The 27,039-nt window shown below is 35.0% G+C and overlaps 1 protein-coding gene across 6 annotated transcripts in view; it reads left to right on the forward strand.

Annotated features, from left to right (window-relative positions):
- Nucleotides 1–27,039, forward strand: part of PLA2G4A (phospholipase A2 group IVA) — a 149,489-nt gene that overhangs the window by 15,625 nt on the left and 106,825 nt on the right. For 3 of the 6 annotated variants that reach the window (XM_023203417.1, XM_023203418.1, XM_023203419.1), the window contains 2 exons: nt 9,931–10,032; nt 24,703–24,784. In XM_023203417.1, coding sequence (XP_023059185.1) covers nt 10,000–10,032; nt 24,703–24,784 — 115 coding nt within the window. In that variant the 5' untranslated portion in view covers nt 9,931–9,999. Of the gene's footprint in view, nt 1–4,669; nt 4,902–9,930; nt 10,033–24,249; nt 24,595–24,702; nt 24,785–27,039 lie in introns of those variants that run through there. The other 3 variants (XM_023203416.1, XM_023203420.1, XM_023203421.1) reach the window with 3 other exon arrangements.

Consider the following 27,039-nt stretch of genomic DNA (forward strand, 5'->3'; position numbering starts at 1 on the left):
ATGATGGAAACATAGTAATATAATGCTCTCTTTGCTTTTAGAATATGTTTCCATATCCAGTGTAATGGAGAAAGCTTTGAATTTGACAGCAGACAAGTTAGTATCCAAATGTGTTCACTTTTAAAAATGTTAATGGATCAAGACATCAGTGTTTCTATTAAAAATTTATTGTTGTATATGAAAATGTACTTGGTCTTTATAAAAGGTGCTCAATAAATTTGCCTACTTGAATTTCTTAGAAATCTCCACAGAGGTCGGGTGCGGTGGCTCACACCTGTAATCCCCCCACTTTGGGAGGCCAAGGCCACACCTGATCACACTGTAATCCCCCAACTTTAGGAGTCCAAGGTGGGTGGATCACTTGAGGTCAGGAATTTGAGATCAGCCTGGCCAACATGGTGAAAACCCATGTCTACTAAAAATACAAAAATTACCTGAGCGTGATGGTGGGTGCCTGTAGTCCATGCTACTCATGAGACTGAGGCATGAGAATTGCTTGAACCCAGGAGACGGAGGTTGCAGTGAGCTGAGATAGCACTACACTCAATCCTAGGCAACAGAATGAGACTCTGTCAAAAAAAAAAAAACAAAAAACAAAAAAAAACTCCCTATAGAATTAAATGACTAATGACTTGCATGAGTTGAAACAGTTCGAGTTGACGCAGTTTGAGGGGAATCATCACCAGTTTCATAAACAATAATAACAATAATGATTATTTTGTACATTTATGGTCTTCTAGGTACTGTTCTTGGTGATTTACATATATTTTCTTATTTCATCATCCCACTCTCTCTGTGAGGATTAAGGGCCATTTTCCCCACTTACAGACAAGGAAAATGAGGGTCAGGATCCTGCAGATAGAGAAAGGAGGAGTCAAGCTAGAACTTGGGTCATTCTGGCTGCAGTCGAGAAGTTGCTGCCACTTAAATGCTGAACTTTTTAATATCTCCACATGTCTATACAATGAGTTGGAGGGAAAGCGAAAAGAATCTTTTGCATCCTATCCCTCTTTCCTCCAGATGCCACAACCCTAATAATATCCCCTCCTTTTCCTCTTGTCATATCACTGTACACAGAGAGAGAAGTGACAAAACACTCTAGTCTGGGTTTTTGTTTCTGTTCATTTCCCTGAGAAGTCTATCTTGCCTTGACAACATGACTAAAAGTTTTGGAAAGATCACACACTATTAAACTTTCTTTGAATACCAACAGTTACATTGCATAGGGAAATATCTGTTGAAAAGTCTATCCAAATTTCCCTCTCATTCATGTTCTGAAAGTTTCTAATTACAGGGCAGGGAAAGCAAAAAAAGAAAGAGAAAAAAAACCCTGTGAATTTCATATCTCTTACTTCAGACTTAAGAGACTGTGTATACTCACCAAGACTGGTTATTTAGCTTAGTTATAAGAAACAAAGGAACAGAAACCCTGCTATTTTAGGAGTATTCATGAGAGTGGTTGTGCAAACTAGTTGTAATAAGGTTTCCAGACCTGAGCTAATTCTGGGACAAAAAACATTTTCCTACTGTTTCATGTGGTTAGTTGGACAGAAATGCCTTAATTTTGCAGAAACCTAAAATATCTGCTGCTACTATTAACAGTTATAGAGAGGGAGAAAAAAAAAAAAAAAAAAAAAAAAGGACGGGTGTCTATTCCTAACTGGAATTGAAAATGCAGCCACTGCCTGACAGTAATGGCTAGTGATTTGACCCTGAAGGAAGTGATTGTATTTCAGTAATTTCTTCATAGGATGTCTTTATTTCTTCCCTTGAACATAACTGTGTAATAAAATTTATAAATATAAATTAGATCGGTTCACATGTATTAATTTTTTAACATAAATTTTATTTTGAAATAATTTAAGATAAGAAATTACAAAAATATTACAGGGTTCTCATGTGCCCTTCATTTAGCTTTCCCTAGTGTAACATCTGACAATCATAGTACATTATCAACACCAGGAAACTGACATTGGTACAATACTATTAATTAAACTACAAACCTTATTTGGATTCCATTAGTCTTTTATATACATTCAATTTTATCCAGTGTGACAACCTCTAGTTTTTGATTGGAATGTTACATCACTCACATTTAATGTTATTGGAAGCATGATTGGATGTTTGTCTTCCATTTTGCTGTTTTCCATGTCTCTTTTTTTAATTCTTCTGTTCCTTATATTACATAGCTATTTTGTCGTGGCCCATTTTAATTCCTTTATTGATATTTTAACTATATTTTTGAGTTATTTTCTTAGTGGTTGCTCTAGGAATTAAACTATATGTCTTAATTTGTTATAGTCTACTTCATATCAATAATATCTTTATTCCAGTAAAATACAAAAACTTTTCTGCAGTGTAGTTCTAGTCCCTGATCGCTCCTCCTTTTTGCTATTATTGTTGTATATATTAGATAGGATTATAATTTATTGCTATGTAAATGCTATGTCTTTGGAAGAAGTTGAGAGAAGAAAAGGAAATGTTTATAGAATATTTTATATTAATCTACATATATTTATATTTGACGAATATAATATAGAATATTTTATATTAACCTACATATTTACTGTTACTGTTAAATAGAAAAAGCTTCAGAGAAATGGTAAATAACTGATCTGATATTTGAAAGTGTGAAAGAGCTTATTTACTGGCACCCTGTATTTCTTTCTATAGGTTCAATAATGATCTGGTGTCATTTCCTTGGTCCAGTATTCCTCTATCCCATCTCCCTCCTTTTGTGCTATTATTTTCATACGTGTGTGTGTGTGTATTGTTGTTTGTGATAATTCTGCTCAATTTTGTCAATGTGTTTGTTTTTCTGGGAGAGGATTTGCCACATTCCTCGTTCTGTCATTTTGTAAGTCGGTTCACCTATGTATTGGACTTTAAAGTGGAAGCTTTGGCCAAGACCTTAACCCATAAGCTTTAAGATATACACTACTAAAATGGATAGTGAAACAGCGTACTCTTTAGGTTTTAAAGAAAGCAGATGGACAAGGACATTTATATAATATATAAAACTTACCTGCTTCACTGTTATAAAAGCATTGAAATAGTAGAGATGTGGTAAGAGCTTCAGAAGAGTTTTTTTGTTGTTTTGTTTTGGAAAGCACTGCTGTGAGTACAGCCCCTCTTCCCTTGGGGCAGAGATCTGGAGAGGAATATGCCTAGTAATCCCCAATCAAGAGAGGGGCCTTAAGAGGACCACTGAGAACACTCATCAGAGGGTTTAACATTTGTCTTCTGCAGTAGCCTGGTGCCTAGTCATGCTTGGGAAATATAAAGGACACAAGTCGCAGAATAGACACTTTCATTTAGGAAGTAATTGCATTCTCAGGGTTTGCTGGAAGAAAGAAAACATGTATGAGTATTGTCCATGGACTAAAGAGAACCTTGGGAAGAAGTTTTAAATTCTATACAAGGCATTTGCCTGGTAGAATGAAAGAACCTCAGAAAAAGAAAACTGGAAGTGGACCACAAGATGCACTAGGGCTGTGGAAAAAAACACAAGCCCCCAGCTGGAGTACAGATGCATTTGCATGTCAGGGAACACAAGGAAGAAACCTCAAAAACAGAGAATCTCAGAAGAATCCACAAAAAGCATTGATGAAAGAAAGACTCAGCTTTAACATGTACCAAGCCAAGAGATCACAAAACCAGCTTATAAAAGTGCTGCCGAAGTAATATTTTTCTAGCCCCTATTCTCACTCTCTGTACATCCTTTTCCAACTATAAGGATTTAAAAACCAGAGTTGTCAACCTTGGGAGAGTTCGACCCTAGGCAGGGGAAGGGAGAAGTCAATGACCTCACCCCGTTTCTTCTGCAACAAGCTCTACCTTGAGCAGGAGAGAGACTTTAACTCAACGAACCCAGCATTTCAGTGTCTGGGCTATTTCTTTTCCTCTTTTCCTTTTTCTTTTCTTCTTTTCATATTCAAGTCAGCAGAAAAGTTCTGAGGCTGCCTGAGGTTTCTTTAAGGTAGGAGGGGAGTTAGCCCTGAATAGAATCAAAGAACAAAAGAAAGTTGCTTTGAGATTAAATGCCATGAGTCATATTTGTTTACTCTCTAGTTATCTTGTAGTTCTTAACCTAGTGGTTTTACACATATACAGACACACACACACACACACACACACACACACACACACACACACACACACAGAGAGAGAGAGAGAGAGAGAGAGAGAGAAAGAGGGCAGAGAAGAGAGAGAGAGAAACTAGACTTGGACAGTTAGCTATCTTAAGCATATTCGCTTTGGATTTAATATCAGGAGAGTCTCTATCCAAATCCTGTTGTAGGATACAGTAGTGGATAATAGGTGGTGAACAGAGTGGTTATGAATGACGTTGCTGGAAATGAGAAGAGGAAATAAAATTGCTGACATTAAACTTTGGATCCCAGCAACAGATTTCCTCTAAACATTTTGAGTACTAATTTCACCCCCTCTGGAATCTCACTTGTTCTGCTTTTTTAAAAATAAGTAGAAAGCTAATTTAACATCATTTGACATTAAGAATTGTTAGGAATAAGAAAGAGAAACATCAAAAGAGGGTGTGGCACTATTCTGTGGATTTTCTTCATGCATCAACCTGGCACTACTTTGAATAATGTCCATCCATCCATTGGGCAAATCTTTATTCTGAACCTACTATATTATAGGCATAGTTTTAGGCACTAGGGATGTCTCTATTAATAAAATAAATATGACCACTGACTTAATGAATCTTTAGTTTTCCCAGAAAAGGCAGACGTTGCGTGAGTGGATTGGCCTGAAGGAGGAGTCCAGAGAACACACGGAACCAGTAACAAGCAGACCAAATATACTTGAAGGTCACGGAAGGGTTCTCTGTGGAAGTGACATTGAAACTGAATCCTGGAGAATGGGTCAGACTTAGCTAGGTAAACAGTAGTTGCCTAAGAGGTTCAACATGATCTGCCACTGCCTATATTTCCAACCTCATCATAAGCCACTTTCACATTTGCTCACCATTCATCAGCCACGTGTCTTCTCTCAGTTCCTCATACTGCCTACCTGGAACATTATATTCTAAACCCACTGTCTCCTCACTCTGTATGGCTAGCTCCTTTTTAGGGCCTAGCCTCAATTATTCTTTGTTCCTGCCTTTTACCTGTTTCCACAATTTTATACAACTCTATTTCCAATTGTTTCTTTTATTTTTTGGGTTCCTTGTTTTCTGATTGCTTTCTAGAGATGGAATCTCCAAGAGGGAAGGGAGTGTATCTAGCTCTTCACTTTTGCTTCTCTAGTCCCTCGAACAATGTTTGACACATGGTAATTATGCCTTAAATATTTGTTGACTAAATGAATGAATAGAAGAGATAAGTTATAGCCCTGAGTGAGAAAGAGCTTGACATATTTGAAGGAAAGAAAACTAGTATGGCTTTAACATAGAAAACAAAAGAGAGAGTAGTGGTATGGGGTTGAGGAAGTAGACAGAAATTCAATTTTGCAATCTTTTGCACAAGTATTCTTCAAATTGCTATTAGTGAGTCATGAAATCAATTCAGTGGGCTGTTACCAGCATTTAAACAAAAGTAATAGACTAAAATCAGAGTACATTGTGCTTAGTAAAAGTATCACATGAAACTTACTTCTATATTTTAAATATTTGTCTGTGTATATATTTATGTATTGTATTGTGGTATACAAAGTTTTCTCTGTTTTGGTTTGCAGTAAATAGGTGTAAAAGCCACCATTGTAGATCATGTTAAGGATTTCTGACTTTTCTACTAAGAGAATAGAAACTCATTGATGATATTTTCCCAGGAGAATAGGTTTCAAGATTTCCTTCCAATTGGAGACATTAATGATAATAAAAAGTGTTACTACTTTTAGCGACATATATGCGTGAAAAATCAGGGTAGGCTGCATTTATTGCTACCCCTAGATTGTCTCATTTTGTTTCTACAAGGTAAGAGCTATGCATTATTCACTATTGTTTCCCCAGTGCCTACTATAGACTAGGTAGATAGCAAAGATGCGTTTGTTGAATGAACAAAATATCTCGTATGAAGCTACTATTTGTGAATGGAATGGCTGTAAGTCCCAGCAGATGCTCTTTTGCTATGCCATTCTTGTTATTACAGTTTTTAACACAGAAAACTTTGGTGAGAATAACTACCAGAATCTTGCTTAATTTTTGAGGTTCCACTATGGAGAGTGTCAAGTATAAAGTCTGTAGGGCCACAGAGTTTCATGCTATATACCTGTCTGATTCACCATTTTTTTGCTCCCAAGCACCTTGCATAACACAAGGTCTACTGTAGATATTTATTTGTAAGTGACAAATATATAAAAAAAATTCTGATTTTCTACTGTCACAACAATAATTACAACAGATAGTGCATCTTTCAAGTAAATATATAATGTTATTAGTGATAAGTCTATGTAATCTTCATCTTAAAAGCGAATCATATGCATTGAATATTTATTATGGGCTAGGTACCTTTCACAGTAGTGTTATTCACATTGCAAGCAAGTAACCTGAGTCTTAGAATATGAAACTGGAGCTTTAATTAAGGTCTTTCTAGATCCCACATCTAATGGTATTTTCACCAAATTATGCTGCTTCAATAAAGAAAATAATTGGCTTTCCTTCATCCTTTGAATCCCTGATAGTACTGCCCTGGCATTGTCCTACATAGACATTTCAGCTTCTGGAGAGGGAGAACATAACCTCTCAGGAATTACCACTACTGCAGCAAATCTAAAGGTCTTATGCTCTTGGGCCTAGGAGCTTTATGTGGACCATCATATGCATAGAACGCTTCATGTTAAGAAGGTATCTCACTTCTGAGGGAAAATGATATGAGGGAAATATGGATGGTAAAGATGAAAATGAGGCACGTGATTTTATATTATATCATCCATAAAAATATGTTCCACCCAGAGCTCTAAAGTATTAGCTGGATTCTGACTTGGGAACGGATGTAGTTCCCATACTTTGAATTTAGTTGGCATGAAAATATCAGTCATATTGGTAGAAAGTCATTGCTGATCACTTTAAAAATGTTGTAATAGAAATAGCACAGAAAATGCTGATAATGGGAAGTGCTGAATTGTAAGGATCATATCACTCAATATAGATATATATTTCTTGTATTTTAAATTTAACTATAAATACCAGAGTAAAAATAAAAAAAAATCTTTTGTAGTTTTGCCTGTATTGTTTTATAATGTCATCCTTTAAAGATAACATATAGTTTCAAAAATACTTAGAGCCTAATCAAAGGCACAGTACAGTACAGTAGTAAATGGATAATCATGTTTGTAAGATGTGTGTATATGTAGTTAATTAGGGAAAAATAAGAGGTAAAATAAATTCATATCGGTATTGATTAACAGTGTAAGATGGTATAGTAGAATAGAAAATGAGGGATGAGGGTAATACAACTTATGGATAAATAGAAAATGAACATCTCTTGACTTGAGCAAAATGCTTTAGTGTAACTGGGCTTGAAGATTATCCCTCTTACATGTATACATATATCCTATCATTCATTCATTATCTAACAAATATGTATTAAGTGCCCACGTGTGCCTACATAGGGACTGGGAATTTCACAATGAATGAAACACACAAAAAACCTGCCTTCATAGAATTTATATTCTAATGAAGAAGGGAGAAGAGACAGATAAACACAACAAAAACTACCTAAGTGGATATTAGGTGGCCAAAAAACAAGAAAGCAGGGGTTTTTGCCAGTTTTAAATAATAGGTCAGGGAAGACTTCACTGGAAAGATGATATTGGAATAAAATCCTGAAAGTTACTGACAATAGCAGCTAGGTCAACCAAAATAACAGAAATGTGAAAGCTGAGTGCCTTAGTCTGTTTTCTGCTGCTATAACAGAACATGACCCACTGGGTAATTAATAAAGTGAATACATTTATTGGCTTACAGTTTTGGAAACTGGGAAGTCCAAGGCCAAGGAGCCAGCTGTTTTGGTGCCTGGTGGGGCTATTCTTTTCTTTCAAGATAGCCATTGTCCAGAGGAGAGGAAGGCTGGATCTAAAATATGGCAGAAGGCAAAAGGGCTAAGAGAGAGAGCCTATTCCATGAGCCCCTTTAAAAAGGCGTTAAACCCACCCATGAGGGTGAAATCCTCATCATCTAATCACCTCTCAAAGGCCCCACCTCCCAATACCATCACATTGGCAATTAAATTTCAACATGAGTTTTTGAGCAAATGATCAAACTATGGCACTAACGCAGTTTATAATTGGTTAATGTTATCAGCAAATTTTTCTACTAGGTTTAAAATAAGAAAATGTAAAACCAAGATTATAGTAATGTATTATGATAAACTAATTTATAGTTTGGTCTCATTTTTATGTAAAAAGTTGATTTAAAATGCTGTGTACATTTTGAGCCTGATTAATATGCATGATAAGATAAAAATACTTGTACTTTAGGAGCTTAAGAAGTAAGTGATGAAAGTAAATAGATGTTTTACTTTAAAAACATTTTTTTTTTCTTGTTGGTATAAATAATGATGATTGATGGACCAGAATGAAGAATGGGGGGATCTTTATTTTTTATAATTATTAAATAGAGAATTATGGGTGATTTTTACCATTCATATAATATTGCTTCATATTTTTTACAACCAAATATAATGAAGAAAGTGAGTTTAAAGAAGATCCCATTTAAAAAAAAAAAAAAACATTTCAAATCTTCTCTTTTCCTATTGCTTTAAGTATTATGAAAAAACAGTGAAACAGCCTGGAAAGATACACATCATAATGAAAATGGTGATTACACTTTATTCTTCATTCACTTCAGCAGTTTTTGTTTGTGACAATGAGCAGGAATCATTTTTATAATTTCTTAAAAGTTGATGTTTAAAAAGAGAGATCGTTAACAATTTAAAACAAATTTGATTTATTTTGAAATAAAAACATTTTAGAATTTACATATTAAAGATAAATAATAAAGATATTTGAAAAAGTATTCCAAATTAAATGTAACTTATAGAATGCTGAAATATAAGTACATGTTGTTTTATGAAATTTCAAAGACTTGGTATAATGGAATAGCTAAGATGTTCATTCATTAAATAGTTTTATATTTGATTTTAAATAACAAAGAGTAATTGTAGAAGAATAAAGGAAAATAAAGAGAGTATTTTTTCATTAAAATATTTTTATTTAACTGCTTCCAAATTAAACTGGTGTCTTCAAATGAACAAACATTTCTTTAAAAATGTCATTACTAAAGTTCAAATTCAGCATGAATGTACTTTTGTAATTCCTAACAAATAGTTAAGGAAAAAAATCTTTCTTTTTTATTGTGAATTTGTATAATGCTGACCCTACTGAGAAAACAATGACATGTGGCTTAATTATAATATAAACATATAAAATAATATATATAACAGATATAAAATATAAAATAAATATAATATAAAACATTTCAAAGAATATGATTATATTGAATGACTTTCACTCTTCTACTTGATCTGACCAGGTCTTATTACTGACTGCCATACAGCCCCCACACATGTCTTGTTAGACGATCTGGTGACCCGGCCATTCAGTTTCTTCTGTTAACATAGCAGAGTATATGTATTTAGTTTTTACAAAAATAATTTTAATTTTCCATAATTTCAACATATTTCTCATAAAATACTTGGCAAATGAAAAGCAACTCAAGCCCCGTAGTTTCCTAATAATTATTCACAGTATAAATTTGAACAAGTAAATATGGAAAATAAACAGTATCATCAAAACATGTTTTACCTTTTCCCTAAGTTATGTGTGAAACCCATTTGTATACACGGGGAACTCAACCTATCTAGTGTCCTTGGATAGATTTTTTCTTCCTAAGACGCATACTCATAATTGTTTAACTCTTAGAACTGCATCCAAGAGGAAGCTTAACAATAGTCATTGTTTATTTTGTAGGTTTTAAAGACGCTAGAGTGCCAAAGAAGACTTTGAAGTGTGAAAACATTTCCTGTAATTGAAACCAGAATGTCATTTATAGATCCTTACCAGCACATTATAGTAAGTCATTCACTGTTTATGAATTCTTTCTTGGAGGGGGACTGATATGTTTCTGTGTGTGAGTATTGCGGGCCTTGCTAGTAAAGTAAAACTGTGACAACTTCAGCATTTGTTATTAAACTCATATGAACTTAATGTGGTACAAAAAGGCTACGGAACATAATAAAACTAATTTATCTCTTCATTTTATTACTGTAAGTTTCCAGAAAAGAGGAACTTGAAAGGAAAAAAATACCCAAACATCCATAATAATAATGGAACAATAAAAAATGTTGTTATCACTTAGCGATCATCAGCCTGCATAGTTTACACCCTTCGGTTGACTTGGTGGAAAGAAGAATAAAAGTAAAAGAATCTCTGAGTTTAGGGCTATATTTTGGTTTGCATTTTCAGGGCAATTAATTCTGTAAACTTTCCCTTAGTTAGATATGTTTAAATAAATTCTTCTATGGGTGGTTAGTTTTAGTAAAAAGTTAAGTAATTCAAATTTTAGTACGTAATTTTCCAAACTCCAGTGGAAGTATACATGCTCTCTTCTGGTCAATAAACAGAGGAGAGATTTCCTTGCTGAATTCAACATTTGAAACTCCGGTTTATATGAAGTAGATACAGGTTTTATCGATATTTAAGGAGTAATCCATAGCCTCATTTTTACTTGAAATAAAATGCTGTTTTCTTACTCTGCATCCATTTCTAGATATCATCCTCTTTCTTGCCCTCCTTGGATAAAAAGTTTAATGTATTATAATTATTTGTAATGCCTTCTTCCCCTCCATTCATAACTTGAATCATTGATCTGGCCTCAGCCCTTCCACTTCACAAAAAGGTCTAATTTATTGGCCTCTCTGGTGTTAAGTCCAATAAACTCCTCAGTCCCACCACTCCTTCTGTCCAACTCTGCTGCTCATTACTATTTTCTTGAAACTCTTCTCAGATTTTTCTGGTTTTGTTTCTTCTGTTCCTTGCTGTTGGTTACCTCTCAGTTTTCTTAAGCAAGCTCTTCTTTCTGTCTGACTCTCTTCTTTTTAATAAATTGAAGTATAATATATATAAAGTGCATACGTCTTAATTGTTAAGCTTGATGAATTTTTACAAATGTATTCCACCCATGAAACCATCACTCAGATTATAAGTACCCAGAAAGACTTGCTCATATACCTTCTAGTCAATAACTTGCCTCAAAGGTAGCCAATATTTTACCTCTATTATCATGGGCAAGTTTTGCTTATTTTTGACCTTAATATACATTTCTGCAGTCAACATTGTGTCTATGAGATTCATTCATGTTGTTGTGAGTAGCACACTTCCACACTTTTACATTGCCATGTGGTTTTTCATTATTTGAATATGTCACAAGCTATTTCTTTAGTCTACTGATAACCATCATATTCTCTTTGAATGGCAATGGTGATTTCCATCAGGCAACCATATATGTGTGGCTTCGTTTCTTTTCTGTTTTATTAGTCAAATAGTCTGTGTTTGCCCCAATACCAATCTATCCTAATTTCTGTAGTTTGTCCCAATACCAATCTATCCTAATTTCTGTAGCTTTAAAATGTGTCTTTATATATGGCAATGTAAATCCTCCAATTTTTTCTTCTTCAAGAATATCCTGTCTAGTTTTAGTTCTTTGCATTTCCATATAATTTTTGGATTCATTTTGCCAGCTTACACACACATGCACACAAAATTGCTGGGAATGTAATGATTCTATGGAGGAGAGATAATATGATAACAACATTGAGTCTTCCAATCCATTAACAAACCATGAATTTCATCTAAAGCTAAATGTTACTTATTTTTATCTTTAATTATCTCAGTAATGTGTTATAGTTTTCCTTAAGAAATCTTGTGTGTATATATATATATATATTTAGTTGTATTTTTTGATATTTGATGTTTTAATGTAATTGTAAAGGTATTTGCAAACTGTATTTTCCAATTAGTTGTGCTTTTTTTTTTTTTTTTTTTTTTTGAGATGGAGTCTTACTCTGTTGCCCAAGCTGGGGTGCTGTAGTATGATCACAGCTCACTGCAACCTCCATCTCTCGGGTTCAAGTAATTCACATGCTTCGGCCTCCCCTGTAGCTGAGATTATAGGCATCCACTACCATGCCCGGCTAATATTTTTGTATTTTTAATAGAGACAGAGTTTCGCCATGTTGGCCAGGCTGGTCTTGAACTCCTGGTTGTTTATGTTTAACAGAAAAATATGAAAAAATTATTTATAATAACCATAATATGAGATAATGTAAGCCCACAATGTAAGGGCTCTGATAAGAGACAATGACGATGACTCTAGAGTATGTAACATGAAGAATTAATAACAGGAATCCTTCTGGAAAGGATTTCTAGGGGAAGTAACATATCAGCATAGACCTGAAGATTAGCAGAAGTTTGTCAAAGAGAGAGAAAATGACTTTTCTCAATTGGAAAAAATAAGCATATGTGAAGTAGTCTGAAGGCGCGATATAATAGTACATGATTCAAGAAATGAAAGAAGTTTAGTATGGTTGGAACACAAAACATTTCAAAGAATATGATTATATTGAATGACTTTCACTCTTCTACTTGATCTGACCAGGTCTTATTACTGACTGCCATACAGCCCCCACACATGTCTTGTTAGACGATCTGGTGAACCGGCCATTCAGTTTCTTCTGTTAACACAGCAGAGTATATGTATTTAGTTTTTACATTTTGTAAAAATTATACTTTAAGTTCTAGGGTACATGTGCACAATATGCAGGCTTGATACATAGGTATACATGTGCCATGTTGGTTTGCTGCACCCATCAACTCATCATTCACATTAGATATTTCTCCCAATGCTATTCCTCCCCCAACCCCCCACCCCTGACAGATTCTGGTGTGTGATATTCCCCTCCCTGTGTCCAAGTGATCTCATTGTTCAATTCCCACCTATGAGTGAGAACACACGGTGTTTGGTTTTCTGTTCCTGTGTTAGTTTGCTGAGAATGATGGTTTCCAGCTTCATCCATGTCCCTGCAAAGGACATGAACTCATCCTTTTTTTATGGCTGCATAGTATTCCATGGTGAATATGTACCACATTTTCTTAATCCAGCCTATCATTGATGGACATTTGGGTTGGTTCCAAGTCTTTGCTATTGTGAATAGTGCCGCAATAAACATATGTGTGCATTTGTCTTTATAGTAGCATGATTTATAATCCTTTGGGTTTATACCCAGTAATGGGACTGCTGGGTCAAATGATAATTCTAGTTCTAGATCCTTGAGGAATCGCCACATTGTCTTCCACAATGGTTGAACTAATTTACACTCGCACCAACATTGTAAAAGCATTCCTATTTCGCCACATCCTCTCCAGAATCTGTTGTTTCCTGACTTTTTAATGATTGTCATTCTAACTGGCGTGAGATGGTATCTCACTGTGGTTTTGATTTGTATTTCTCTGATCACCAGTGATGATGAGCTTTTTTTCATGTATCTTTTGGCTGCATAGATGTCTTCTTTTGTGAAGTGTCTGTTCATATCCTTTGCCCACTTTTTGATAGGGTCGTTTTTTTTTCCTTGTAAATTTGTTTGAGTTCTTTGTAGATTCTGGATATTAGCCCTCTGTCAGATGGGTAGACTGCAAAAATTTTCTCCCATTCTGTATGTTGCCTGTTCACTCTGATGGTAGTTTCTACTCTGATGGCAGAGTATATTTAAAAATCAAACTGCATCTGGACATCTAAGCTTCAGCACTGGGACCTTTTCTTGAAAATTTTGTTAACTATAGCAACATATTTAGGCTATGGTAATTACCTATGTGGTAATATTATATTATACTATATTACAAAACGTGAATAAACCACATATTGCTATCACATTTTTCATTACTTTCACCAATATCAGGCTTAGACATCAACTAGCATTCTAATTTATAGCCCTTTTAAATGAAGAGATCCGTGAGCTTTACAGTTTTCTTCATTCTTCTTATTCTTGCTAAGTGTATATGAGAAAAAACCAACTGTGGATGTGTGCATATGTGTGTGTGCGTAAATTGTTTTTTTAAAAATTTCCTGCTATGGTCTTCACAGAAAGATATTTTTCAAAATATGTAAGCGAGCAAGCACACTCAACACTGAATGATATTAGTAAAAAGGAAAGTTGGAGTGAATCAAACCGGCTTACTATTAATAGTAATGAGCTCTTGGTGCCAAACAGCCTAACACAGTTTTGGCTGCCTCAAGGCCAGAAGACTGGGCTCATTTTCACCATTCCTGTGATGCAGGGACATGTTGGAGAATCCTGTGGGCTGATGCAGCAATTTGCAGCCAGCAAGCTCTCTTGCTTCCAATGGTGCTTGGATTTTAAGAAGCTGGTAGGAAAACAGAGTGACAAATAGATGACAGAGTTTTTTTTCCATATGTTTAGAATCATTATGATGTGACTTCTAACCTCAAGGATTTTTGTACCTTCAGAATTTATTGAAGTTTTTTTTTTTTTTTTTGACCAGGAGCCATCAATTTCACAAGTAGAGGTCAAGTATAAAATATTTATAACATTTTCCATCTTTTTATTCTGAAAATATGAGTCATATCCCTGAAGAGAAAAAAATCACACCTCTTTCTACCACCTATTAACAATGGAGGGGCACTGCCCCACATCCCACAGAAACTAAGGTTGTTTTCACATTAGGGACAGTAAACCACGTGGGTATGGCAGCATGATTGCATAGTAAAATACAAGGGCTTTCAAAAAATATAATTGTAGGATGACTGGAAATTTTACCAAAAATGTAGAAAGCTATTATTCAGATTATTACAGTAACACAGGAAAGAAAACCACCACTGAATAAGTAATCAAAGAACTAGTGTTCTGGTAGGAGTTCTAGTCTTACCATTTACATGATCATGAACACGTAGACTCTGACTTTTACCTGCCTCATCTGGAAAACAGGGTATGAATAGGACCTGCTGTGTCTGCTTCACAGAGCTTTCATAAATAGTAAATTGTTATGTGCACAAAATTATTCCTTTGAAATAATTAAATAAGATATTTTCAGAAAAGTTAGGTGGTGAGTTGCTGCTACTAGAAAATCAGAAATACAAAAGTGGTAAAACTATTATTACGAAAGCACAGGACTGTAAATGAGTTAATAATGAGTTTTTTGGCAAATAGAATTTCTGTGAGCACTCAAAATCTAAAAAATGAAGAAGAAAGCTAGTGTATTGGGGTTCTCTAGAGAATCAGGACTAATAGGAGGTATTAATTTATTAAGTATGTGGTATTAATTAATTTATTATGACAAACAGGAGATATTGATTTTGTTGATTTATTATGAGAAATTAATTAATTGATAATTAATTGACTAATGATTGGCTCACACAATTATGGAGGCTGAGCAGTCCTACGATCTGACATCTCAAGCTGGAAACACTGTAAAGTTGGGGTGTATTTTGGCCTTAGTCTGAAGGCCTGAGAACCAGGGGAGCTGATAATGTGAATCCCAATCTGAGAGCAGGACAAAATGCAAGGCGATGTCTCAGCTCAAACAGTGAGACAAGAATAAATGGGGGTGAATTCTTCCTTCCTCTGCCACTGTTCTGTTTGAGCTGTCAACAGATTGAGTAATGCCCGACTGCATCTGGGAGGGCAATCTACTTTACTGAGCCCACTGGTTCAAACGGTAATGTGATTTACATATACCCTCACAGGCACACCTAAAAACAATGTTTAATCTGGACAACACATGGCCTACTGAAATTGATATGTAAAATTAACCATCACAGCTAATGATAAACTCCTAACTTTTCCTTGATATCATTCATGCCCTGCCACAAGCCTCCCTTAGGAGGCGAAAGTGTGCTAATTCAAAGTGATGTCCATGTTTCTGCTTCTTTACCGCACAACATAGATCAGAAATTCCTAGAAGATCACCAGGTTTATCTTTCAGCTCTCAAATTTCTTTTTAGTTCGTTTTAAAATTTTCTCAGCCTTTTTTTATACTCCCACTCCCATATAGTCATATTTCAATTTGACTTTCTTTTCCTTGAACCCTGTAAGTATAGTATGGCTGATTAATGGATGGGTTTGTTTCTGTGCCTGTTGATTAATTATGCTGCTGTGCAGTCTTGGTGTCATGACTCGTTATATTCCTAGTTATCTTTGATTCTGTGTTGAACACTATGGTGAAAAATAGAAGTAATCTTTTAGAGGTAACTTATTTGCTTCCATCAGGCCCCTGAGGATACTAGCGGTTTGGGACAAATATAATCCCAGTTCCAGATTGGTGTTCTGGGCAGCTTGTATTACACTAAAATGGGTTACCAGTACATAGAAAGGATGTTCACTTTTAGTCCTATGTCACAATCTATGGTGATTTTACTTTGAAAGACGAGTGTGGTTTACCGGGGTTCTTAGAATGCTGATGAATCTTTCAAGGCTGCGCAGTCTCTCAGTACTCTCCTCTTCTGGATCAGCAAATGCCCCTATGGCAAAACTGAGCTCACCTCTCTGGGATTTTTTGTGCTCTTTTTCACCTTTGCTCTCTGTTCTGGTAGTTAATGCTGCCTCCCAAGTAGCTGAGATTAGAGGCAGGGGCTACCATGCCCAGCTAATTTTTTGTATTTTTAATAACAATGGGGTTTCACCATGTTGGCTAGGCTGGTCTGAAACTCCTGACCTTAAGTAATCCACCCTCCTTAGTTTCCCAAAGTGCTGGGATTACAGGCCTGAGCCACCATGCCTGGCCTGAACCTTTTATTTGTTGCTTAATGAAAAGAACAAGTAAAGCAGGGAGAAGGTTTTTAAGAAGTTCCTCAAAATAGGGATAAAATATCTAAAATAGCATTTGTTAGCGTATCCATATTTTCAAGTGTATTGGATCTATTAGCCTTAAGGTTCACATATGAAAACCATCAGTTCTAAGGCATCTTAGATCTGAATGAACATGACTTATCATCTAGGGCAGTAATTCTAAACCAAATAAATATGACTTCCCCAAAGCGCCAAGGATGTGTGAGAAAAACTTTTCAAATGCACATGCTACTTCATGTGTTCTAATGAGCTTCTCTAGAAAGGTGAAGGTGCACCTGTTCTTCACAGTCCACTCAGTCACCGTTACTCCAGGAGAGTGTAGATTTCCTCATAAGTGTGGAGGTAGGAAAAGGCTGATGTTCACACTTTTTTGTGTGTGTGTGATGCTACAAATAGCTACTGCTAAATAGCTACAGCTATTTAGTTACCACTGGACTAGAATCTATATTATACTTACAATTTAGGTGCTATATACTTGGGCAGTTGTTTCATTTCAGTGTTTTAAGGATATTATAGTCACTATAAATTCATGATGAATATATCATTAAATAAATATTTTATCATTTTCTTTTTTAAAGAAAGGGTCTGCTGTATTGCCTAGGCTGGCCTCAAACTTCTGGGCTCAAGTGATCCTTCTGTCTGAGCCTCTCAGGTAGCTGTAACTATAGGTGTGCACCACAGAACCCAGCTAAAGTAGAATTTTAGAACGAAGTTGTTAAAATTAATATTTTCTTGTATTGGTTTTCACTGCTAGGGCAGTCCCTGCAATCTTGTTCCTTTTTTGTTTGACACTTCACTTTTAAAAATTGTTTTTAATTGGCACATAGTAATTGTACATATATACGGGGTACAGTACGATGTTCCATTATATTATACATTGTGTAATAATCAAATCAAGATTTTTAGCATATTCATCATCTCATACATTTTCATGTCTTTGTGGTGAGCACATTAAAAATCTTCTCTTCTATTTTGAAATACGCAGCACGTTACTATTACCATAGTCATCCTGCTGTGCTATAGAACACCAGTACTTATTTCTCCTACCTAACTTTGTACCCATTTACCATTCTCTCCCCATTTTCTCCTCCCTCTTATCTTCCCTAACCTTTGGTAACCACTATCTTACTCTCTACTTCTGTGGCATCAACTTCTTTAGATTCCACGTACGGGTAGATCTTGTGCTATTTGTCTTTCTGTGCAAATACCTGAATTTTTATTTTTTATTTTTTGAGACAGAGTCTCGCTCTGTTGCCCTAACTGGAGGGCAGTGGTGCGATCTCAGCTCACTGTAACTTCTGCCTCCCGGGTTCAAGCCATTCTCCTGTCTCAGTCTCCCAAGAAGCTGGGATTACAGGTGCCTGCCACCATGCCCGGCTAATTTTTTTATATTTTTAGTAGAGATGGGGTTTCACCATTGGCCAGGCTGTCTCAAACTCCTGACCTCAGGTGATCCACCTTCCTTGGCCTCCCTCCAAGTGGTGGTTTACAGGTGTGAACCACCACTCCCGGCCTCAAATACGTAACTATTTAACATAATGTCCTCCAGGTTCATCCCTGTTGGAACAAAGGACAGGATTTCTTTCTTTCTTATGGTTGAATAGTATTCCATTGTGTATGTGGACCACTTTTATTTATCCATTCATCCATTGATGGGCACTTAGGTTGATGCCATATCTTGGTTATTGTGAATGTTGCGAATGTTGCAATAAACGTGGGAGTGCAGATTTGTCTTCAACATACTGCTTTCATTTCCTTTGGATATATGCCCAATAGTAGGATTGCTGGACCATGTGGTAGTACCATTTTTAATTTTTTTGAAGAACCTCCATACTGTTTTACACAATGGCTATGCAAATTTACTTTTCCACCAACAGTGTATAAATGTTTTCTTTCTCTACATCTATGCAAGCATTTGTTATTTTTGTGGTTTTTATAATAGCGTTTCTAGTTGGGATGAGGTAATATCTCATTGTGGTTTTGATTTGCATTTCCCTGAGGATAAGTGATGTTGAACTTTTTTTTCATAAACTTTTTGGCCATTTGAGTGTCTTCTTTTGAGAAATGTCTATTTAGGTCTTTTATTTGTTTTCAAAATCAGATTATTATTATTATTTTATTGAGTTGAGTTTCTTATATATTCTGGATACTAGTCCCTATACTCGTGATTAAAAGAAGACTTAAAATCTTCCTACTGCAATAAGAATGCACTCTATATTTGGTTTTATTTTTAAAAATATACACAACTATAGGCCAGGTGTGGTGGCTCACAACTGTAATCCCAGCACTTTGGGAGGCTGAGGTGGGCAGATCGCTCGAACCTAGGGGTTTGACACTAGCCTGGGCAACATGGCAAAATCCCACCTCTACAAAAACAAAAACAAGAAACAAAAATTAGCCGGGTGTGGTGGTGCGTGACTGTAGTCCCAGCTACTTGGGAGGCTGAGGTGGGAAGATCATCTGATCCACAGGACTCTAGGCTGGGTGATAGAATGAGACTGTCTAAATAAAATAAATAAATAAAATAAAATATATAATATAATATAATATATTGCCAAATTGAATGTATATACTTGTGCAGGTGATAAATTTCTTGTTCAAGGGGAGAAGACTCTCAAGTCACATTTCTGATTTTGATTTTCTTTTAGTGATGTCTTCTAGGGCTAACAAATTATGTTCCAAATTATATGTTTTGAGCATTAAGATAATTTCTGCATATGGCCAAGTCATGACTGATAATTTTTGAAACAAGGTTAGGTATTATTGTTAGACTAAAAATAGGTAATGCTGATCATTCTTTAAAAAATGTAGGTGAATAATAGCAAAATGCGTGTGCTTCATAGTTTTATTAGAATGAAACTCCACACCTGAAAGTGAAACTGAAAATAAGCATCTTACCAAAAAAGCCTCTAGATTTGTTAATGACGTCAATGCAGCCATTAAAAAAATATTCTGAGAAGGTGCCTATTGCCAATTGTGGTGATCATAATCTCTGCATTCAATAATAACATATCATAGTCTTTGTCATACTAACAGCTTTTAGTTTTAAAAATTAGGCAAAGTTAGGTTGAATAGAGAAAAACAATATTTGCATGCAGAATCTACTTTATTTTCCATCAGCTTTATTTTATGATTGTTTCTTTGGTTCTTGTCTTATAACAGTAGAGTTTTAAACAGATTAGGAAGATCATCAAATTGATTTTGTATACATTGGTCCTTTTTTTTCAATGCCAAACATAGTTACATATATCAATATACTTATCCAGACTTATCCAGAATGAATTTAATACAGTAGCTGTTTACCTAATGAATAGGAAATTGTAATTTTGAAAAGAAAAAGCACCTTGGTTTTTACTATGGAAATGAATATGAATGCAGAAAGACACTCAAAGTAATCCAAGACCTGAAGGCAAAGCTTAATCTTCGTGACTAAGTTGGAGGATTAAGCTTAGATTTGACATCTCAATTGAAATATGACATCTCTCTCTGCCAACTACCAGCCACCATTGTCCTGAGTCATTAGTTTCCCTTGGAAAACACTGGTTGTGAATTCAGTAATATAATTTCCTCTGGCACTATCCCTGAGATATAACCAAACATCTCCTATCCAAGTTGAAACCTAGCGCAGTCTGGACTAGTTTGAAATTGCTTGTGATAGTGGCCCCAGGAAACATGGTAAGTGATTCTCAAAAGACTATTTGGATAATCATTGATTGAAACTGAACATCTTTCTCCAGGAATATGTGCTTACTTTATTATAGATACTCTCTTATTAATCTTTAAAGCTCTTAGAAAGAGATGGGCACAGACACAGAATGGCAAGGCTGAATTCTAGTGAAAGGTCATCATTTACTATCTATGAGTAACTGGGAAATTACTGAGTCTCTCAGAATCTCATTTTACTCATTTATAAATATAAATAATAACACCTATTCTTTAGGGTTGTTGAGAATATTAAATGACAGTTGGTGTCTACTAGGATATATGACATATGGTTCACATTCAATGAGTCTTTATAATAAAAACAATCTTTTTGTCCATGTTATTAATAAACATTTAGTATATGAATATATTTGCAACAACTTCAAAAATCAAATATTAAATAATGGATAAAAATATTGCTCATAGTTTTTATGATACAAGGAAGGTTTCTAGGTATTTGAAAATCCATGTAATATTGGAAATTCTTAGATATGGGAAAAAAGCATAGATGATTTTGGAAGGGGGGCATCATTATGTATAATAATTATTATTGAGAGGGTTTCTTTTGCAGAGAAAGCTAATTTTAGACGGATTTTCAAGAGCATTTTCTCATTGCATTTCAGGCCCAGTTATCACTTGTGTAGATTCATTTTCTGCATGTGGATGTCCAGTTGTTCAAGCATCATTTGTTGAAAAGACTATCTTTGCTTCATTATATTGTCTTTTCTCCTTTGTCAAAGATCAGTTGACTTTATCTATGTGTTTCTCTATTTTGTTCCACTGATCTGGTTTGTTTGTTTGTGTATTTTTTTCTTTATTTATTGCCTGTACCACTCTGTCTTGATTACTGAAGCTTTATAGTAAGTCTTGAAGTTGCATAGCGTCAGTACTCTAACTTTTCTCTTCTCCTTCAATTTTGTGTTTACTATTCCGCTTTTGCCTCTTCATATGAATTTTCGAATCAGTTTCTCGTTTTCACAGAATATTTTGTGATTTTTGTCGGGACTTTGTTGAATCTATAGATCACAATGGAAAGAAATGACATCTTTACGTTACTGAGTCTTCCCATCCATGAATATGGAATATCTCTCCATTTATTTAGTTCTTCCTTGATTTATTTCATATGAATTTTGTATTCTTCCTCATATAGATCCTCTACATACATTGTTAGATTTATAACTATTTCATTTTGGGAAGTGCTAATATAAGAAGTATTGTGTTTTTAATTTCAAAGTCTACTTGTTCATTTGTGGTATGTAGAAAAGCAACTGACTTTTGTATATTAATCTTATCTCCTGCAACCTTGTTATAGTCATATAATTAGTTCCAGGAGTATTTTTTCAAATTGATTATATTGGGTTTTCTACACAAACATGCATGTTATCTGTAAACAAAGTTTTATTTCTTCATTCTCAATCTATATACCTTTTATTTCCTTTTCTTATCTTATTGCATTAAATAGGACTTCCAGTACAATGTTGAAAAGAGGTGATGACAGGGTTCCTCCTTGCCTTGCTCCTGATCTTTTTGGGGAAACTTCCATTTTGTCATCATTAAATATGACATTAATTATAGGTTTTTTGTAGATGTCCTTTATCAAGTTTGGTGAAACTTCCTTCTATTTCTAGCTCGCTGAAATTTTTTTTTATTATGAATGGGTGTTAAATTTTGTTGGATGCTTTTTATTCATCTGTTGATATGATCATGTGATTTTTCCTGTTTAGCCTGATGATATGATGGATTAAATTAATAGACTTTTGAATGCTGAATCAGCCTTGCGTATCTGACATAAACCCCACTTGGTTATGGTGTGTAATTCTTTTTTTTTTTGAGACGGAGTCCCGCTCTGTCACCCAGGCTGGAGTGCAATGGTGCTGTCTTGCTCACTGCAACCTCTGCTGCCAGGGTTCAAGCGATTCTCTTGTTTCAGCCTCCCAAGTAGCTGGGATTACAGTCACACACCACAATGCCCAGCTAATTTTTTGATATTTTTAGCAGAGATGGAGTTTCACTATGTTAGCCAGGCTAGTCTCAAACTCCTGACCTCAGGTGATACGCCCACCTCAGCCTCCCAAAGTACAGACATGAGCCACTGTGCCCGGCCCGGTGTATAATCCTTTTTATATGTTGTTGGACTTGATTTGCTAATATTTTGTTGAGAACTTTAGCATGTATGTTCATGAGAAATATTGGCCTGTAGTTTTCTATTCTTGTAATGTCTTTGTCTGGTTTTGGAATTTGGATAATGGTGGCCTCCAAGAAAGATTTAAGAAGTATTCCCTCTGCTTTTATCCTCTGGAAAAGATTGCAGAGAATTGATATAATAATTGATATAGTTTCCTCTTAAATATTTGGTAGAATTTAACAGTGAAGCCATGTGAGCATGGTGCTTTCTATTTTGTAAGATTATTAATTATTGATTCAATTTCTTTAATAGACATGTGCCTATTTAGATTGTCTATTTCTTCTTATGAAAATTTTGATAGATTCTGTCTTTTAAGAAATCGATTCATTTCATCTAGGTTATCAAATTTGTGAGCGTAGAGTTGTTTGTAGTATTTCTTCTGTTATCATTTTAATATCCGTGTGATCTGTAATACTGTCCCTTATCATTTCTAGTATTAGTAGTTTTGTCCTCTCTCTCTCTCTCTCTCTTTTTCTTAGCATGGCTAATGGCTCATTGATCTTATTGATTTTTTCAAAGAACCAAATTTTGGTTTCATTGATTTTCTCTATTTATTTCCTGTTTCCAATTTTATTGATTTCTGTTCTAATATTTACTATTTTTCTTTTGCTTACTTTGGATTTAATTTGCTCTTCCTTTTCTAGTACCCTAAGGTGGTAGCTTAGATGATTGGTTTTAGTTCTTTCTTCTTTTTTAATATTTGCATTCAGTGCTATAAATTTCCCATTCAGTACTGCTTTCAATGCATCATTCAAATTTTGACAAGTTGTACTGTCAATTTCATTTAGCTTCAAATATTTTCCTGATTGTTCATTTCATTTATGTATAATAAAACTTTGGCTACTCAGAACTCTCGGATGTTGAAGGTATTTCTTTTTTAAAATAAAGTTGAATAAGCATTATTTTGAAATATTTTTATGCTACTCTGCCTTTTTAAACAAGGTATGTTCATTATTCATGTCTTCACCTCTTTGATGCTGTATTATAAATTGGAATATTAATTACACTATTGATGGAGTGATTTCTACAGAAGCTATTGAGTGCTGTCTAATTTTTGTCCCTCTATTCTACTACTGCTGGTCCTTATCAATCTGTCTACACTTTTGCCATTTTTTTTTTTTGCCTCCTTGCATTTAGACTGTTGCTACTCACTTTTCAGTATTGTCAGTATCTGAGCCTCTTTTTAATCAATTATGAACTTTTCAACCAGTTAAGCAAGCCTACTAAAATTAAGGGAAGTGACCTCTCCTAAGATTACAACAAGAAATGCATGAGTTTTAGATAAAGACTTTGTAACCTTTTCAGTTGCTCCAAGAACTATATGAGTTCCTGCTTCTTCATTCTGCTTTAGTGAGTAGAATTGTTTGATAACTGTTTCCCATTTAGGTGACGTGTCTAATGAAGTCCTCTACCTGTTAATGTTTATTATGTTTATGCAAGGTGTTAGGCTAATAGCAAATTTTAATATTCTTGCATATGATTTCTAACAAATGCATTACAATTCATGCAATTTGTTTGCTGGTTATTGCCTTGGGTCCATAGGGTTTTGAAAGCTGTCCTGGAAATGTCATGCAGAAAAGACTTTTGATTGATTGCTTCAGTGAACAGCAACAACAACAACAAATGAATCTAGAATGTCTTGCTCTGAGTTCACCTTTATAAGCCAGGGCTTCCTAGTCAACAAGTACAAAGCCTGATTGTGCTCCTAGAATACCTGCAGTCCTGATTTACATTTTTTACCAAGTGCTTGGTAACCCGGACTACAAAGAAGTGCTCATGGTCAAGCTGTAGTGACATTTTAAGGCACAATCTAAACTTCCCAATGATACTGTGATGAGAGAGAAGAGAGTGAAAAAAGAAACAGCCTTAGATCAAATAATGTTTCTGGTATGTATGCTACTTGTTTTTAAGTAGACTGTTTTAAATTAATCTCAAGGAAAAAATGAGGTTCTATGTTGGAAGCTTATTTCAAATTTACTGTCATTTTATTTCCAGGTGGAGCACCAGTATTCCCACAAGTTTACAGTAGTGGTGTTACGTGCCACCAAAGTGACAAAGGGGGCCTTTGGTGACATGCGTAAGTACCCTTATTTTCTTTGCTGTTAAACATGTGTAAGTATGGTTCACCCTTCAATTGCTTGGGTTCCTTGACAAATCGGAGATTCTGCCTTCTTCAAATGTGGTTATGTTTGTCGAGATCTTTAAATGATAACATTCCAAACAGTTCTCTGATGCTATCTGTCAGAATAGCATTTTACTGGGACCTTAAATTAGCCAAAGTCACAAAGGGGGCCTTTGGTGACATGCGTAAGTGCCCTTATTTTCTTTGCTGTTAAACATGTGTAATTATGGTTCACCCTCTAATTGCTTGAGTTCCTTGACAAATCAGAGGTTCTGCCTTCTTTAAGTGTGATTATGTTTGTCTAGATCTTTGTGATAACATTTCAAACAGTTCTCTGATGCTATCTGTCAGAATAGCATTTTACATGGGTCTTAAATTAGCCGAGGTCACTTGGCTAAAATTTTGTTTAATTTTGCTTCTACAAGAGTACTGAGTAAAGACTTTGAACAAGCTGCCTCTGTGAGGTATTATGCATTTCGAATTTTTAAAATGTAGTTTTTCTCTAGTTCTTATGCCTTTGAGTATGTTTATTTTGTATGGAATAGCCATAGAAACTGGTACAGGACAGCCTGAAATGATGCGAACCACAGCCTGAGGATAATGCTGAATTAACTTGTTGACAGTATCTTCCTTCATGCTTCTAAAAAAAGGCAGTTTTCCTTGTGGAATCTTATTATTTAAATGGTTGGAATTCATGCAGGTGGGAACAGAAAGAATAATGGATACAATGAAGTATTATGAGGATAGATTTGATAACATCTTAGATTTAATAGTGTCTTAGATTTGTTAACATCTTAGATTGTTAATATGGGAATGGATAATTTAACTCTCAAAACAGGTTTTGGTAAAGGAACAGAGATTGCAATGTATCATCCAGGAAGCAATGTAGGGTTCCCAGACCAACGACATTTAAACTGGCACCTAAAAGAAAAGTATCTTGGTCATGAGAGCAAGAAGAAGTCCCAGGCAGAGAAAACAGCACGTTCCAAGGCAAAAAAGACCAGAATGCTTGTGAGGAGCTAGAACAGACCCAATATTACTAGAGAATAGATAACGGGGATAATAGACTAGGATGATAAGCCCTGGTAAGACAAAGACTTAAGACTGAGATTTTTTCATTAATGCAATGGGAAGAATTTGATGGCATTTAAGTGGTAAGTCACACAACTAAATTTTCATTTTTCAAAATGTTGTGATTGTAGTATATTAAATGTATTGGAGAGGAATATGGAAAACAGGTTTTTCTTTTTTTTTCAAAAAACAGGAGGGACATCAGCTTGTTGAAATGACAATGAAAATGCCAATAAAGAGGGAGGAGTTAGATACTAAGAAAAGAGAGAATGTGAGCTTAAAGCTTCAGTGAATGAGGAGAGTCCAGGAAGCTGGTAAATGTCAGAAGCGAGGAGAGGATTGTTAGGTAGAATCTAACAGCAAGAGTTTTGGCTGAACATTGGTTTTCATGGCAGGTGAGGAAAGCAATGGCAATTTCTTCAAAACTAGCTTTGATCAGAGGTTTCCATTTTAAGTTTATCTCAGACTTCAGTTTAAACCATCTAATCATCCCTTTATTAATATTTTTCTGAAGGTATTCTTATTTTGCTTTTCACAGTTCTTTTCATTTTCACCATTTTAATGAGAATTTACTGAAAGAAAGGCTCCTGTGAAAGAGAAGCCTCATTAGAAGCTGTATTTAGAGACTATTACCCACCGTACTCTTAAGATAAGGTATGGGTTTTACAGCCAAAGAAGTCACGCTGTGTGTTGGAAAAGCCATTCTTAATTTAACTAAATTCTATGTCAGTAGCTTGTCAGGCATGCAAAAGACAGAGCTAATTTGACTTTTAAAAATACAGTTATTATCTCTTAGATAAAGCAGCAGCAACCCACCCCCCCCTTTTTTTAATCAATGCGGAGTTCTATTGTGTAGAGACAATGGCTATTAATTGTGCTTAAGATGAGTCCAACAGCAGTTCAAACTTTATGCTCCATGAGTCTCTTTCCACTGGTGTGGATCTGATTTTCTAGCAACTTCTCATGGTAGGCCCAGGCACTTTGGCAATGGTTATTTATTATAATTAGAATAGGGAAAAAAGCAATGCTGAAAATTTCATTTTAAGTCTCTTTGAATTGATATTGATAATATTACTAAAAGAATGAACCTGAGATATTAATTCATCTCCTGGGACAGGGAACATTTAGATTTTGGATCC

This window comes from Piliocolobus tephrosceles, chromosome 1 (assembly GCF_002776525.5).
Source record: "Piliocolobus tephrosceles isolate RC106 chromosome 1, ASM277652v3, whole genome shotgun sequence".
NCBI lineage: Eukaryota > Metazoa > Chordata > Mammalia > Primates > Cercopithecidae > Piliocolobus > Piliocolobus tephrosceles.